Source organism: Telmatherina bonti (assembly GCF_933228915.1).
Source record: "Telmatherina bonti genome assembly, chromosome: 23".
In the NCBI taxonomy this organism is placed as follows: domain Eukaryota; kingdom Metazoa; phylum Chordata; class Actinopteri; order Atheriniformes; family Telmatherinidae; genus Telmatherina; species Telmatherina bonti.
The window spans coordinates 8,993,447-9,008,741 of record NC_136632.1 but is presented as its reverse complement, the minus strand read 5'-3'; the positions used below and the strand labels follow the sequence as shown (position 1 = coordinate 9,008,741).

At 38.2% G+C, this 15,295-nt stretch overlaps 1 protein-coding gene across 3 annotated transcripts; it reads left to right on the top strand.

Annotated features, from left to right (window-relative positions):
* On the top strand, window positions 1-15,015 carry tspan11 (tetraspanin 11). 3 transcript variants are annotated; one of them, XR_013771792.1, is made up of 9 exons: window positions 1-97; window positions 2,948-3,081; window positions 4,355-4,546; window positions 8,011-8,085; window positions 9,300-9,404; window positions 9,816-9,974; window positions 11,393-11,479; window positions 12,447-12,584; window positions 14,216-15,015. XR_013771792.1 is itself a non-coding variant. In XM_079262971.1 (9 exons), exons 2-8 carry the CDS (start codon window positions 2,995-2,997, stop codon window positions 12,522-12,524), a joined length of 783 nt encoding a protein of 260 aa, XP_079119097.1. In that variant the 5' UTR covers window positions 1-97; window positions 2,948-2,994; the 3' UTR covers window positions 12,525-12,571; window positions 14,216-15,015. The 3 variants fall into 3 exon arrangements, 2 of the variants coding, with proteins under 2 accessions (XP_079119097.1, XP_079119098.1); XM_079262971.1 differs by having other exon boundaries at window positions 12,447-12,571; XM_079262972.1 differs by lacking the exon at window positions 12,447-12,584.
* The last annotated feature ends 280 nt before the right edge of the window (window positions 15,016-15,295 follow it).

Here is a 15,295-nt window from a genome sequence, read left to right as displayed (position 1 = left end):
GGACAAAACGCCCACCACTGCAGTGGTGCTCGCCGTGCGTAGAAAGGAACAGCAGACAGGCAAACCGAGGTAATTTCTCGCAGTCGACCTTACTTTGGTAAGTATCTTTTTGGAGTATGACAGTAAAAACGTTCGTTAAATCGATGTATATGTGACATAATTTGGTTAAACTTCCTCCTCATCAGCGACGCAGGTGGTTTTCCCCTCCAGGATGTTCGGCTTCATGTTCCATCCCTAAAGAGTGGGGAAGAAAGTTTGGCCTAAAACGTCAAAGATACGTTTTCTATCTGTAGTTCATGACGGTAAAAGACATGAACTGTGGCCAAAGTCCAAACTACCTGAGGCAGTGCATGTCATTCTTGGAGGGCATTGTAAGAAAATCTAGGCCGACTGTTTTTATTTCAATGTACGTCTTATCTGCACATATTTTTTATTTAGAGCGGAGTGAGACCTCGTAAACAGCTAGCTTAGAGGTGCCAACAAAAGAAAATAAAAGTTGATATGACTAAAGAACACTTAAAAACACAATGGGAATTTGATTAACTGTGTCAAAGTGAGGTGAAGTACTGGTTGTGAATGAATAAGGAGCGGTCACAGGTTGTTTGCACAAGCGAGTAAACGCTTGGTGTTGTGCCAGATAAGTTATCCCTGATTTAAAAAAAAAAAAAAAGAAAAAAAAAGTGCGATTTGGGTCGCGGGAGCGCGCACGTATGCAGTCCAAGCGGTGCCACACCACCACGTTTTCATTATCGCCCAAGCTTATTAGAAAACTTAATCAATTATGTCCTAAAAATAATTATATGATTGTTTTTGTTTTCTATACATGTTATGCTAACTCATAGAAAACGTATAAAAAAAAAGCTAATTTTATTTTTGTAAATTTTAGTTTTTTTTTTTTTTTTTTTTTTTTTTAACAAAACATGTAATTGATTTGAAATGTAAACTTGAAATAGCTGCAATTACTGATTACCGTATCTGGAAAAAGCTTTTGCCCTTCTGCCCAGTGTTATAACATTGAAGGGTGTGATGTGTCAGAGACACTAAAAACTGATTATAGCTCAAATTCAGTTAAAAATAATCATTTTAATTGTGTGTGAAATTTAAGCTAGTGTAAAAAGCAGGTAAATAAAACTGATTACACCTCATTTTGGTCGTAGCATTACTTATGGGGTTTTTATACTAGTATATACTCTGTTTAGCTGGATTCAGGTTTTAGGGTGTTTCATCACGCAGTATTGCCAAGTACCAGGTACTTTTTTAGCACCTAATCAGCTCTTCACACAGAAAATGTGACCTCTACAGATTGTAAAAGCCACTGATTGGCCAGGGAGGGATGTCACTGGATGAGTCATGAGAGCAACTCCTTCACAAGAACCCAACAGACTCACATGTACTTTTTTTTTTTTTTTTTTTTTAAGAGTATTGCGTCTTGCCCCTTTCAGCGTTCTCTGGCTTTCTTCTTCTACTTTAACTCTCACAAAAGCCATAAACCATGCAGTTGGTATACTATTGCTTCTGTGTCCTTCACTGTCCTATTGCATTTTTTTTGCATGAAAATGTCATCACAGCTCTTTTTTGCTACAATGACATTGTCCACATTGAGATAGAGCTTACTTGTAAAGGAAAATGACCTAAAATGAGCAGAAAAGATGTTTTCGTTTACTGGACACTAATGATATCCCTTGTTGATCGCATTTCTACTTCCACTATTTTATTTGATTTGCTGTTAATATCCTATTAATGTAAGCAAACAAGACTCCAAACCCTTGAAGGTAAAACAAGAGTAATCATTACTGTAAACAATAATGATCAAAACAATACATAGCATTAGTGTTTTTAAGGGACCATTTTGGACATATAGTCTACCACTATCTTGGTATTTTTGTATATGCTGTACTCCAATTTAAGAGGTTTTCTTTTAGAAGACTCCAGATCATATGTAATTCCTTGAGTAAATATGGAGAGATTTCTTATTTTGTTTACAAAAGGATATACAAATTCAGTAAAAAAAAAAAAAAAAGAAAGTAATTAGAATTAGGATCTGAGTTGGTACTTATTAATCTATCAACAGATAAATCTACTTTTCCTTTTTTGTTCTCTTGTTTTGGCCGCTGACTGAACAATGAGCTTTTCCTTTGGTGCTGTCCACTGAAGGACACTATAGATCAGTTTCATGGGTCTTCAGTAAGTGCTTCCCACCCTGTTGCCTTTTATTTACAGAAATAAAACTACTTACTCAGATAATGATTCAGAGTTTGATGGGCTGTTCAGTATTATAAATAATTAAGTATATGGCATGTGATTAATCACGCAAGGTGATATTGTAAACATTGGTGCAACACCATAAACAACAAACACTGTATGCTAAGTTAAGTCTTGACAATAGCGTTAGCGTGACTTTATTTTAGCATGTCTGACATAAAGTAATTAAATGTTTTTTTTATTTTGCGGCTGAGATGTTTTTGACAGGTAACTTATGCAAAATCCTCCTGATTTTTCTCTCTTGCTGCAGGACACACTTAATGCACATCTGCCAGGTGTCAATGCTACACTACATTGGACTGATTTAGTTACCCGTTGCTGTCTGTATTCCTGTATCACTCACTTATCATGTCATTTTCTTCTCCCTGACATAGTTATATGTTAGGGTTGCAGAAACAAAATATGACAATTAGCAGAAGGAAAAATAGTTTTGTAACTTATCTTTAAGGGTTGTCAAATAATCTTTCCGGTATTTAATTTAGTATAAATGTATTATTCATGCTTTTAGAGCCCTAAATATAACAAACAACAACTGGAAAATTGGGATCAGTCAATTAATGTGTTGGCACCATCATTTACATTGTTAAAGTATCCTCTTTCTATCACAAGGCATTATTTAAAGAAGATTTTCTTTTTGTCAGTTGTGCACTTTTAAGTAATGTTTTTTTCCTTTTCCTTTTTGCAGTAAAGAAGCAAAGTTTGAAGCTTCAAAACTAACCTGGAGCAAAGAAGATGTCAGCGGTTTATAAAGATGACCAGGAAGACTGGTTGACTGTGTGTCTCAAGTACTTGCTCTTTGTTTTCAACTTTCTCTTCTGGGTAAGCGGCTGCCGGTTAGAAACCAGCTTTCATGGCTACATATTTTCTTTAGAACTGTGCTTCCACAAAGTGAGCTGCAACGTTAACCTCTCCAGACAGTCAGCACATAGTAATATGATTGACTTTAACGTATCAATGATCATAATGATTATAATAAGTCATGTTTAATGCACATTGGAAGTCAGAATATTTACTTTCCGTACACACAGCATCGGTCTTCCTTTGAACTGCAGACGTGAAATATGTGAGAGAGGCACAGGAAGAAGTTCTGTCTGAGAGGGTAGAGCTGTAGATGCAGCCCAAAGAGAATCATAGATTATTTACAGCTTGTCAGTGCACAGCGATGGAGTGTGTATCAAACCTGCAGTCTGGCATCCCACTTGATGTGACTGCAGTTTGCTGATGAAGTGCTGAATGTCTTCGTGGTTAGAAACATGTTCTGGGTCAAAAAGAAGAATTAAAATGGATGGATCAACGGAGGAAAAGCTTTCTATTTAGGCTTCAGCTTATGCTCTGTCACCATCTCACAACTCACCACTATAGGAAACATTGTAATCGCCTCTGTGGGCCTCAGGATTCCTTTCATGCTTTCCCCACATCAGTAGGTACTTTTTTAGAGGCCCTGTTTACAGCATGCGAAAGGCATCTCACCTTATTACCATTCACTGGAATGTTCTTTGACATACAGTAAAGTTTTGTGGATGTAAAAAGACATTTTCAGCAGACCCTATGTCCAAATGCCTCCTTTGAGTGGGCATCGAGTAAGACGGTCTCCATTCAAACGGAAAAGGATGGGAGGATAAAGGGGAAGACCTCTGTGGCATTTCCTATGTGTCGGCCTGTAAAACTCATTAGATGGGAAGAAAAGATCTTGGAGCCACCGTGGGTCAGCTGCACAGGATTGTTTAAGGAAGTAGTTATTATGCTCAGACTTATCTCTGTAGTCACACTGCTTCTAAGGCTGTGATTGTGTCACTTTCCTTGCTTCTCCTCCTGTTTCCTCCTTTTTTATGCCCCCTTGACACTCCTCCTCATGTTCTTTGTTGTTGTTATCTTACATCTTTGACTCATCTAATAGTTAATGGCTTTATTTTTATTTAAATATCCCATTATGAATAAACTGACTTTACATGCTTGGCTCTTTAGATCTTTCTTTTCTCTGTTTAAATGTGTGAGTTTAATCTCTGTACCCTTCTACTAGACTTATTATTTCTCTTAAACCGTTTACTTCTGACCCACCACCTTCTCTTTTCGTCTCACTGTGTCATTCCAGGTAGGCGGAGCCGCCGTCTTGGGGGTCGGCGTCTGGACGCTGGTGGAGAAGAGTGACTACTTAAGTTTGCTGGCTTCCAGCACGTTTGCAGTCTCAGCGTATATCCTCATCCTGGCTGGCAGCCTGGTGGTGGTAACTGGCTTCCTGGGCTGTTGTGCTGTTATCCGGGAGCAGAGAAGCTGTCTGTCAACGGTGAGATGTGAGAGACTGGAGACAAACACAGAGGCTGTGTTACTGAATTTTTAAAAGTTTTGTGTGTTGTTGGTAGGGCTGATTATTTTAATAGTCGACTAATCTGTAAATAATTTATTAGATTAGTCACGATTATTTCTGCCATGTCCACCGTCTGTGCTTCCAGTTGACGCAGCTCTTTTTACAGGCTCCAGTATGTTTTACCCCACTCTCTTCATTTGCATCATTTGAATGCCACCCTGATTACCCGTCAGTCACAACATAATGTCCTTAAGTTAAAAGAACGACTCCTGAACCAGTTTCATATTAAATTTAAGCGAAACAGCTTACTACTAATTTATTTTGAAACATTCAAACTTAACTATAGTGTCATATCCAACCTGTACAGAAAACGTCTCAAAAGGAAAACAAAATAAATAAAATATTTTAACATCTTCATTTTTGTAGAATTGCATTGAAAGGATTATTTACTTCTTGAAAAAGCCTGTTTTGTAGGTAAACAAGGACCATAATCCTTTAAAACATTCCTGAATCCAAATGGTGATCTGGATCACCACCACAATTAAAATCACTTTTTCCTTTTCATATTTCCAACAACTCCTGAAAATGTCATGAAAATCTATCCATAACTTTGAGTCATCTTAAACACAAACACACAGATAAACGGCGGTAAAAACACAACCTCTTTGGCAGAGGAAACAACAGCACATCACTACTAGCTAATGCTAACTTTGCCATCAGGAACTCTGGAAACCATGACTCTGGGGGGCTTTCCTTTCAGATGATCATGCATGACTGTCGTCATGAACGTCGTGAACGACACATGTCACCTGTTTGACACTTTGTTTAGCGTGAAATGTCCCCAAACTTTGGAAATAAGTTGCGCCGCCGTCAGTTTCTTCTTCGTTGTTTAAACAAAGACGCTGCACAAAATGACAAAACTGCCCCCAGCACTTCCTGTGGTGCTTTGCGTTGTTTGTTTGGTGTTTAGAGTAGCTGAAAGAGTAGCCGTGGTTGATAAATAGCGTTAAATTGCCTGGTGCAGCGTTTTATTAGCAAAGCCGTTACGGGGGTTAAAATGCAACACAATGAAATATTGCATCGATGAATTTTCCTTGTCGACAAATCAACACAGCCTTAGTTGTTGGTGTGACTGCATGTGAAAATCTCTTCATTGCTTCTGCCATAACATCAGCATTCATCCTTTTTAAGCAGGTATCTATCACTTGTAATCGGTGGCAGCCATTTCCTCAGTTTTCTCTTATCCTACGGGTTAAAACTGAGACAGGAAGTGTATGGAGGAAGAGCAGACGAATGACACGCAGTAAATGTCCAGCTGGAATATTAATCAGAGACCTTTCAGTCAGTGGATACATGAAAGATGAGACATTTATACAATTTACCATTTATTGTTTAAAATGAAGAGTGCCAGATGGGAAACGACAATCCTTCATCATATATAATCCACAGATGGTCCACTCTGGGACTTCGCTGTAGAAGCAAGATGCTTGCCTAGTTGCATGCCAAGATGTGCTTTCTTTGCATGGCTACATAACACCATGCCAGACCCCTTTGTAAGGTCTGTCACCAGATGCTGACAAATGACTCTGACAGCGCCCTTACTGTCCTCATTATTTTACAGAGACAGGGCGCAGAGGGAGAGAAGCAGGCAGGAGGTGAACGTTCTCTGCTGCAGGACTATTTATAGGTCTGCCTATCAACCGGTGATAGACGGCGCAATAGAAGAGAGCAATGGGCTTGCAGGAGCTAAGAAGTGGATATGCAGAACACTGAGTGCTGTTTGCTTCAATACCACCTGCATCAACGCTCCATTTATAGATTATTATTGGGCACTTAATGAGTGATGGTTGTATGGACTGTAAATGTACGTGTTGAAGTGTGAAGTGAGCATTTTGTGTGGGCAGCAGGCACAGCAATGGAGATGTTTCTTGAAACCTTGTAACGAGGAGATACAGACCATGTTGTGTGTCTGCATGACATGTGTACGTCAATGAGTGCATGACAGATATAACTCAATTAAAGTAGATCCAGTCATCTCTGGAGAATGTTGTGTGCTGAAGGGCCGATATAAGCAAACTAAACGATCGTATTTATCATATTGATGCTTAGCATTTGTTTGTTTTACATCGTCTAGACTAAAACACAGGTCCAAACTCTGGCAAAAACTTTGTAATCACTAGTTTAATTTGTAAAAGAAATAAATAGGCATAGATATGACATAAAACTTCTTTTAACAGCGGAAAATTCTGACAATTATAATTTCATGTACAGGAAAATTGATTTAAAGCATATTGCAATTTACATTTCTAAAGCAAATACCTGAACAAGTCTAAATGTGCAATTAAAAAAGAGCACTTGCACAGCTTAAAGAGCTGCTGCAGCCTGGCTGGTTGTCAGGAAACTCGGCCTCAACAAGAGATCTGTCAGTGGAAACAATGGGAAGGATTATAAAACCCCTTTTAAGTAGGCAATTTAACTCAGAATGACAGAAAAAAATACTTCTGAGTCTTACTGTTTGTTTAAACAAGCACTGCAATCTGTGTTTAATATGTTAAAATATGCTGAGTTTCAGGTGAGCATTCGGATTCAGATGGTAATACTTTTCTGGTTTTAAACGGTGCATTTTATGTGCGTGCTATTCTTGTTAAGGGGGTTTGTATACCACAGTACCTGAACATGTAATGCAGCTTAAAATAATTACAAAAATACACTCTCACACACTCCTTATGAATGGATTACTATTGACAGAGTGGGAATGTTTGATATGTTGAAAGTGTATTGAACACATGTGTTTTTTGACCTGGTGATTATTTAAAACTAACGTCTATAAACCCTTTCATTGTGCTTGAACAACTTTAGGAGGGAGCTTCAGCTATGCAAGTCAGCATCATGTTATATCTCAACACAAACAGCTCAACACAAAGTGTTTTCATTGTGATCAGGGCGTCCCTGCAGCTGTTTTGCTTCCAGCAGTTTGTATGGTGTGTTGTGCAGCATCTGCCTCCTTATAATGGTCCTGAAGGAAGAACTGCTGGTGCTCGGGCCATGCTGTTTGTCCCACTATGTGACAGCTGTGTCTTATTACGTGTGTATATGTAGTACATTGGCTATGTTTGTGATGGATATAAGTTTTATAAATAATAAAAAAAAACTTTTATTTGTGCTATTTGAGCCGAGGAAAGCTGTAGTTTGTATTGGATTGTATTGGATTGTATTGGATTCCACAGCCTTTCAGATTGCTTTGTAGTCGTCACATCTTTGTGCAGTATCGCCATCTGTGTTGGAAGTGACAGATTCAGCAGAAAGACACTTGATGCAAGATCATATCGAGCCACCAGAGTTGGAAGCAGCTTGAGTTTGCACTGAGGACAACTGTGCTGATGATTCTGAAGCTGCCTAAAATTGTCAATTTTTTCTCTCATCTTCCTTCCATCTTATTACAGTATTTCTTCTTCCTGCTGTTGATCTTCTTGATTGAACTGGTGGCAGGAGTACTGGCTTATGTATACTACCAGAGGGTAAGTGATCAGTTGTTATTGATTCCAAATTGAGTGGTGCTGTGTAACAAAAACACATGTCTGAGGGGAAAATTCTGCGGCTGAACTCAACGTTGCGTTGTGGGTAGAATGCAGAAACTTTATATTGAGGCACAAAATGTAACCAAGAGGAGAGGATGTGAAAGGCTTTACAGATGTAAACGGCTGCGGTGAAGTATAGATGTAAGCTGACCAAGATGGAAATAACTTGAAGTACATATCAGAAATATTCAACACTACAAACCCCACTGGATTATGGGTAATCTCACAAAAAGTAATGTTTTTTTTTTTTTTTTTTTGGGGTAAAATATTTTTCTCTGTTCTGCCCTGATTACTGATGTTAAAATGGTAAGGTTAAAGTGGTGAAGCCACTCCCCCAGTTCCTATAAAAGGACTCCTGTACCAGAAGTGCATCTACAGAAATAAGTTCTGGTTTGTCCTCTATGTCAGTAGAACTGATTCTATGCATCTTAAAAATATGATTGAGTTACAAATCTGCAATAAAAAAATGTTTGTGATTTTCAGAGCGAGATGATCAATAAACCACAGATCTACGGTGTTTACGCTGCATTAAAAGATGGACTTTAGATTAACTATTAAACTCATTTACTGATGAGTTTCTTTGGTCTAAATCTTGTGTTTTCAGAGTTAATGTTTTAATTCAAACACATTTTTTTTTACACAATACCAAACTTCACAGCTGAGAAATGAAATAATACAGATAACATCTGATGTCTGACAGCCATGTTGGAAAAAGAGTACTGGAGTTCAGTCACCTTTTTTACATCCCATCTGACGAATAAGTCTCTAAGCAAAGCAGATATCAGGTAAAGGATGACTGACATCTTTTAGATCTGTGGATAAACTGAAGTAATTATTCTGAAAATGTGTCTTAAATCAAATTAAAATGAAAAATAAATGGAAATACTTGGAAATAGTTTTATAGTAGACGTGTTCTTCTGTTCCAGTGCTAGAGATGTAACCTCTCCATCATGACCTAAACCTCCCACTCAACATTTAATTTTCTACTTTTTACCAATGTGTTTTTTTTCCTGTTCATGCTTTCTTGATTTTAGAGTAACTTAAGCGTGACTGCAAAATATAAATGTTGAATCAACATTGCATAACTCCTCTCACACAGACCCGTAACTGTACTCACTGTGCACTTCTTTCTTTTTTCTGTTCCTTATTCCCAGCTGAGTGAGGAGCTGAAGCAGCATCTCAACCAGACAATGACAGAGAATTACGCTCAGCCAGGGAAGGAGGCCATCACAGCTGCTGTTGACAGACTACAACAGGATGTATGGAAAATCTACCCAAAGAAAATATAAATGCATGTTTGCTAGTTTAAAAATGTTTGGATTCCTCATCTGGAGGCATGAAGTATGCTTGCTGTGAATATATTTACCATTTTCAGTCTGCACCAGCGATGCATACAAATGAGTCTGAAATTATGCCGAGATGTGGTACAAGACATTTCTCATGGCCGTGCGTATTCCAGTAGGATTTTCACAAAGCATTGTTCCATCACTGACAGGTGAAGTAGTTGGTGCAAAGTATTCCCTGTAAGGGGAAAACTGAGCCTTGTTTCCCTTTCAGCTGCTGGAATAGCTGATTTTACACAATGTCCATGTTAAAACGAAGATTTGAGCCAACTACTGTTTTAAACCTCATCAGTGGTTAATACTCAGCTCTTCACTGTCCTTTTCCAGTTCAAATGCTGCGGCAGCAACAATTCCCAGGACTGGAAGCAGAGTGTGTACATTTCATCAACACAAGCAGAGCACAGAGTGGTTCCTGACAGCTGCTGTAAGACCATCACTCTTAAGTGTGGAAAGAGAGACCACCCCTCAAACATCTACAAGGTGGAGGTCAGTGGACTTCACACTTAAGACAAACAACCTGGTCTGTTTGGGAAGCATTGTGTAGAACATGTTCCTTGATGCATTGTCTGTCAATGTCTGTCAAAACTCAGCCTACATGGGTCACATTGACATGCGACATGGATGCACGAGTCACTTAGCTAGTTTAGCACAATGAAGCAAATATTCATCTTTATCACAATATCAACATGCACATTAATACTGTAACGGGCTGCATGGATGGTGCATGTTTAGCTCTGGAGTCTACACCTTTTTCAGGATGGACAATTTGTCTTAAAAGAACTATAACAGTCACAGGACCTTATTTCACATCTCTATGTTCAACAACTAACCACCATGCTCTAGAGGTACACAGGTAAACCACCTAATATCATGCAGCCCTTTGTCAGATTTACTACAGTGAAGCCATTTCCAAGTGACGGAGGAATCTTACATTCTCTCCCCGGACTATTCTGTATTCAGCTTTTTCCTGTGTTTGTTTGCAAATGAAAGATTCCCACACTATGACTGCAAATATGCCATCATGCAACTTAATCATCAAACACTACAGAGAGCCAGTTCCTTCAGTCAGGAAGTATGCTGCTGAATCACACCGATGGTGGACTACTTTGTGGCCCTAATCTGTCATTCTAATAATATTTTGTGAAGTTTGGAAAGTGTTGAATTGTTCAATTAACTTCTAATTACAGAGTTACTGTTAAAGCTGGTGCAACAGTGATTGAATGTTTTGTAGACACATTATGGGACAGCAGCTATTTACTGGGAATAAAATGATGTCAGTAGAATATGTGTGACATTTCCCTGCATCCTGATGTCTCACTTTCTAAAGTAAAATTACAACAAAGAACTCTGGAGTTTGAAACATTTCTCTGATTGTGAGTTATCTAGCAATGAATAAAAGATGAGGTTATGAATGCTTATCCCAGCTGCACAGGGGACATTCTTTCCCCCGCTTGTGTCACTTTCTTCACTTCTCTTATTACTCACGACGCTTGGATCATGTGTCAAGGCATGAACACAAAGAGAAATCCAGACTTAAAAAGTATCTCTCGCCATGCATGGTGAATAAATCCATGATGTATTGCATATTTAAGAATGAAAAATGTTTACTTTTTTAATGTTTAATGTTTAATTTCCTGTAAATGGCGGTTAGTACTATGGCCTCGCAGCAAGAAGGTCGCTGGTTTGGGCCTCGGCTCGGGGGGTTGAATAAAGGCCTTTCTGTGTAGAGTTTGCATGTTTTTCTCTGGCTTCCTTCCACCCACAAGACATGTGTGTTAGGTCATTTGATCACTTCTCTTTGGATTAAAGCTTCTGCCAAATGACGTAGAATGGAATAGAATAAAAATCTGCATTTCTTCCTGTTCAATGGGTTGAACTTTTTTTTTTTTTTCTTCCCCCTGCAGGGTGGTTGCATCACTAAGCTGGAGCAGTTTCTAGCAGACCATCTGTTGGTTATTGGTGCTGTGGGGATTGGAGTGGCCTGTCTGCAGGTAAGCAGGATATTATTAGTAGTGATGGTTGGTAAAGAAGCAGAATGCAGCCATATTCAAGCCCAAATATTGTATTAAGGAAACCTGAAGCTACATTTTCCTCTGAGTGAACTGTGGCTCTTGTTGAATCACTTCTTATAAAACCCAGAGAGATGGGTTTTATTTTTTATCATTACTGAAAATGTAGCATGGCAGGTCAGCGGCCTCTAAATGGACATCTCTTTTCATATCACGCATGTCTCTCTGTCATTATTTGATTTAGTTCATCCCTGTTATTTAATTAGTTTCAATCTGAAATGGGCTGGAGCTTTTAAGCTCGCAGATCCTGAACATACATGGGTGCTTTTTATTTGGCTTTTTGTGCAGCCTGCCCGCCTTCTCTTTCTCCTCTTTGTAAATTATCATGTGTGAAACCTGAGACCAAACGAGACTGCTCAGTGTCTCCATTTATGTTCGTGACCCTGATGGGCACTTCACTGCCCACCATTTTGCACGTTGCTAAGTTTTAATTAGGCACCAGGGAAATGAGAATAAAGACATGAAACCAGGATTTCTCTGCCATAATTATGGAGATTTGCAACAGCAAAAGATAAAATGACCAGTCATGAAATCAGCATGATGCTAACTGCTGTCGAGAAGAGAATTAAAGAGTTTAGCTTTCCAGTAATGTTCTGAAGGGACCATTCTTCACACATAATGAGAAGATGAATGTTTGGTGTGTTCACATACTAATTAAATTAAAATTAACACATAAAGAAAAGCAAATATTTGCATCTCCAGCTGCCATCATTTTCTCTTGCTGTTTGTGTATTTTCTTGTCTTCTCACCGATTGAACATGTTTTTCTGTCCGTCAAGATTAATGTTAACATTTGTAAGAAATGTGGAGCAATAACTGTTTCATGTACCTCACTAATTCATCTTTGGTGCATCGCTCTTTATTTCTTTGTGTGTTTGGTCTCACTGTAGCTGGCCGGAGCTCTCTTGACAGCCTGCTTTATCTATCTGCTCTATAAAGAAGAGGAAGAAGACTTTGGTGCATTGTAATTTGGCTCTAGAGCATCTTGGTGGTATTAATCAAATGGAGAGACAAGGTTGGAGGGCATTGTGGGTATTTGACGGCATGTTTGTCCTTGTCTGACTTCTGGCTATGTGTTAAACGTTAGACCTGCAGTCTGCATGAATCCTCAAGTATTATGCTCTATATGAGCTTTGTGCACTGAGAAGCATGCGCCTGCTTGGCTGTCGCTGCGTATTACAGATTGCTCATATGCATGTTGTGATAATCGGCTTTTCTGAAAGATAGGTGTATGGCATCTGGAGAAAGGTCAAACACATCTTGTGAATGACTTAATTAATCACTGCTAAACTGTTTGTGCACATCTTATTTTTCCCCACACTGCTCCATTCAGTGTAGCGCTGTCATGCCTGTGCAGTGAAATCTCTGTTAACCCTTGGTGTTTTGGCCTGAGGGGGAAATCTATTTGTCATAGTATGAGATTTTTTTAAATAATACATTTTTTTAAATAATACATTTTCAAAAAAGTATTTCGTATTGACAGAATACTGTAAATAATATACTTTTTATTCCTCTCCCTTTACATTAAGGGAGAGCTTTCATGTTGTTGCTATAGTTACTTGCTGTCTACAATCACTCCAGGCTAATATGAATATTTTTTAAGAGTGATTTGTAGTTGTTGGGGTTACCCAGACATAATATTCTGCCACCACCCAGCTGTACATCATCCTTCCATCGCCCTTTCTCTGTATATTTTATTTTTTATTAAATCAATGTTACATAAATGCTTCAAATGATCTACAATCCTCTAGAATTATGTTTTTTTCTTATTTCAATGCAAAGAAAGTTTTTTTCCCCCCTCAATCATAACCCTAAATGCCCTCGCATACATCTATTCCTGGTGGTTGAAAAGTGGAAACAAATTTCAAAGTTGTTTGAACATAGATGGTGATAGGTCAGAGCACAGTGCTGACTCACTTCATGAAGCTTTCAGGGCTTTTAAAGACTCGAAGATAGAATCTGGGCACTTGCCTGTTCATTCATCAAGCCTGGAAGGGGCCAGTAGTGTGGGTCAATATCCGTTCATGCTGCTCTCATGGTTTTTTTTAATGAATTAATTCTTTAAAGACTTTTACTGTAAATGTTTCTAGTGACACTTCAGCTTTAGGTATCATGCAGATTTTTATGCTTCTGCTGCATCTGGATGAATTTTCCTGACTTAATGTCAAGAAATCAACACATTCTCTACAGGCTTTGTCTGTTTTAAGAGACTTTCCTTACATGCTTGTTATCCTTTGTCATACCAACATGTTAAGAATTATTCAATTTAATTGTTGAAGTGCCTCTGTCCAGCGATGGCCATGCAGTTTTCTAAAAAAAACAAAAACACACAAAACAAACAAAAAAACAAACAAATTATACATTGTAGTTGTTTTTTGTATCCAGATAACAGGAATTCATTGTACCTAAATGAATATTTGTGCATGTATATGCTTTTTCTTCCTACCCCCAGCATTATGTTGTTCATGCAAGTTTGTGCACTCATGCTGCGGTAATGGCCACCTAATTCCTGACATCTCCATAGCAACCAGCTGCATTCTTTCCAGCCATGTTCCTAACTCCATCACCTTTAACCCTTCCTTACCTTACATCCGATAGCATTTCAAGTTTCCTCCAGTCTTCTATAGTGGGTTTTTGATTAAACACTTGCTGTTTTCAGATCTGTGGGATGGTGTTCACCTGCTGCTTGTACAGGAGGATCAAGATGGACCCTTACTGAGCACACCATCTCCAACAGGCAGATCAAGATGGCCGACTGACTTCTAACTTTTTGAGTTTTTGACATTTGCTTGATGATTCTTGCCTTCATATGACTAACGTTACAGTCAGAAACAAATCAGGCTGTTGAGTCCAGCAGGTTGCAATAAACTCTGGGCAGTCTTCTTTCATCATTACCTTTTGTTTAGATGCATGGTTTAATTCAAGCAGGACTGAAACAAGGTTCTTTCCACAAATCAAATGCAAAAATAACTTTTTTTCAGTTTGTATTTTATTAGATATAGTTTTGTCTGCTTTTTGACTTGTTAGTTGAGTAACAATGTTTTGAAACAATGACACACAAAGCCTCGTATGACAGCCATATAAGTGCAAATTCTGTACCTGAAACCTTTACAATTAGCCCATAAACTATAGCAAAAAAGGGTCCTTTATAATATTTCACTTATGCCTTTATTACTGATAGAATCATTATTTGACTGTATAATGTTATTTAACAGTAATACTGTAACACTAAGGCCTTTTGAAGAACAAGTCATTGTAGACCGCATCTCTAGGTTTAGAGAGCCACCTAGTGGACACCACTGGTCATTAATTCATTTGACATTAAACACATTAAAGATACTCATTTTAACATAAAACACATTAAATTTCCTGTAATTTTTAATCTGATCTTATTCATTTTCTAGAAACATTGACCTTTAGTTTTCTACAGTGAAGAAATTGACTAAGAGAACATGTCTTTTTGCCTACTCTGTAATTTTGTATTTAATTTCACACATTATGTTAATCAATCCTATGGAAATAAAAATTCAATCTAAAGCCGTGAAATAAATAAATCCATACTGTCTGGATCAACTATGTAGAAGGAGACTGATGAGAATGTGTGTATTCTGTATCTATACGACTAACTTCCCAAGGAAGGATGCTAATGTATCTTACTGGTTCTTAATGGTCTAACGGTGGCATGTGCTCCAACCACTGACTTTATTCATTGATCTGAGGCCTATGAATAAATGTCTAA

Excerpts from the sequence above, each read along its gene's own strand:
- tspan11 (XM_079262971.1), top strand. The coding sequence starts at position 2,995 with ATGTCAGCGGTTTATAAAGATGACCAGGAAGACTGGTTGACTGTGTGT. Across the intron at positions 9,405-9,815 it reads TTGACAGACTACAACAGGAT|TTCAAATGCTGCGGCAGCAA; the intron begins GTATGGAAAATC and ends GTCCTTTTCCAG. Across the intron at positions 9,975-11,392 it reads CAAACATCTACAAGGTGGAG|GGTGGTTGCATCACTAAGCT; the intron begins GTCAGTGGACTT and ends TTCCCCCTGCAG.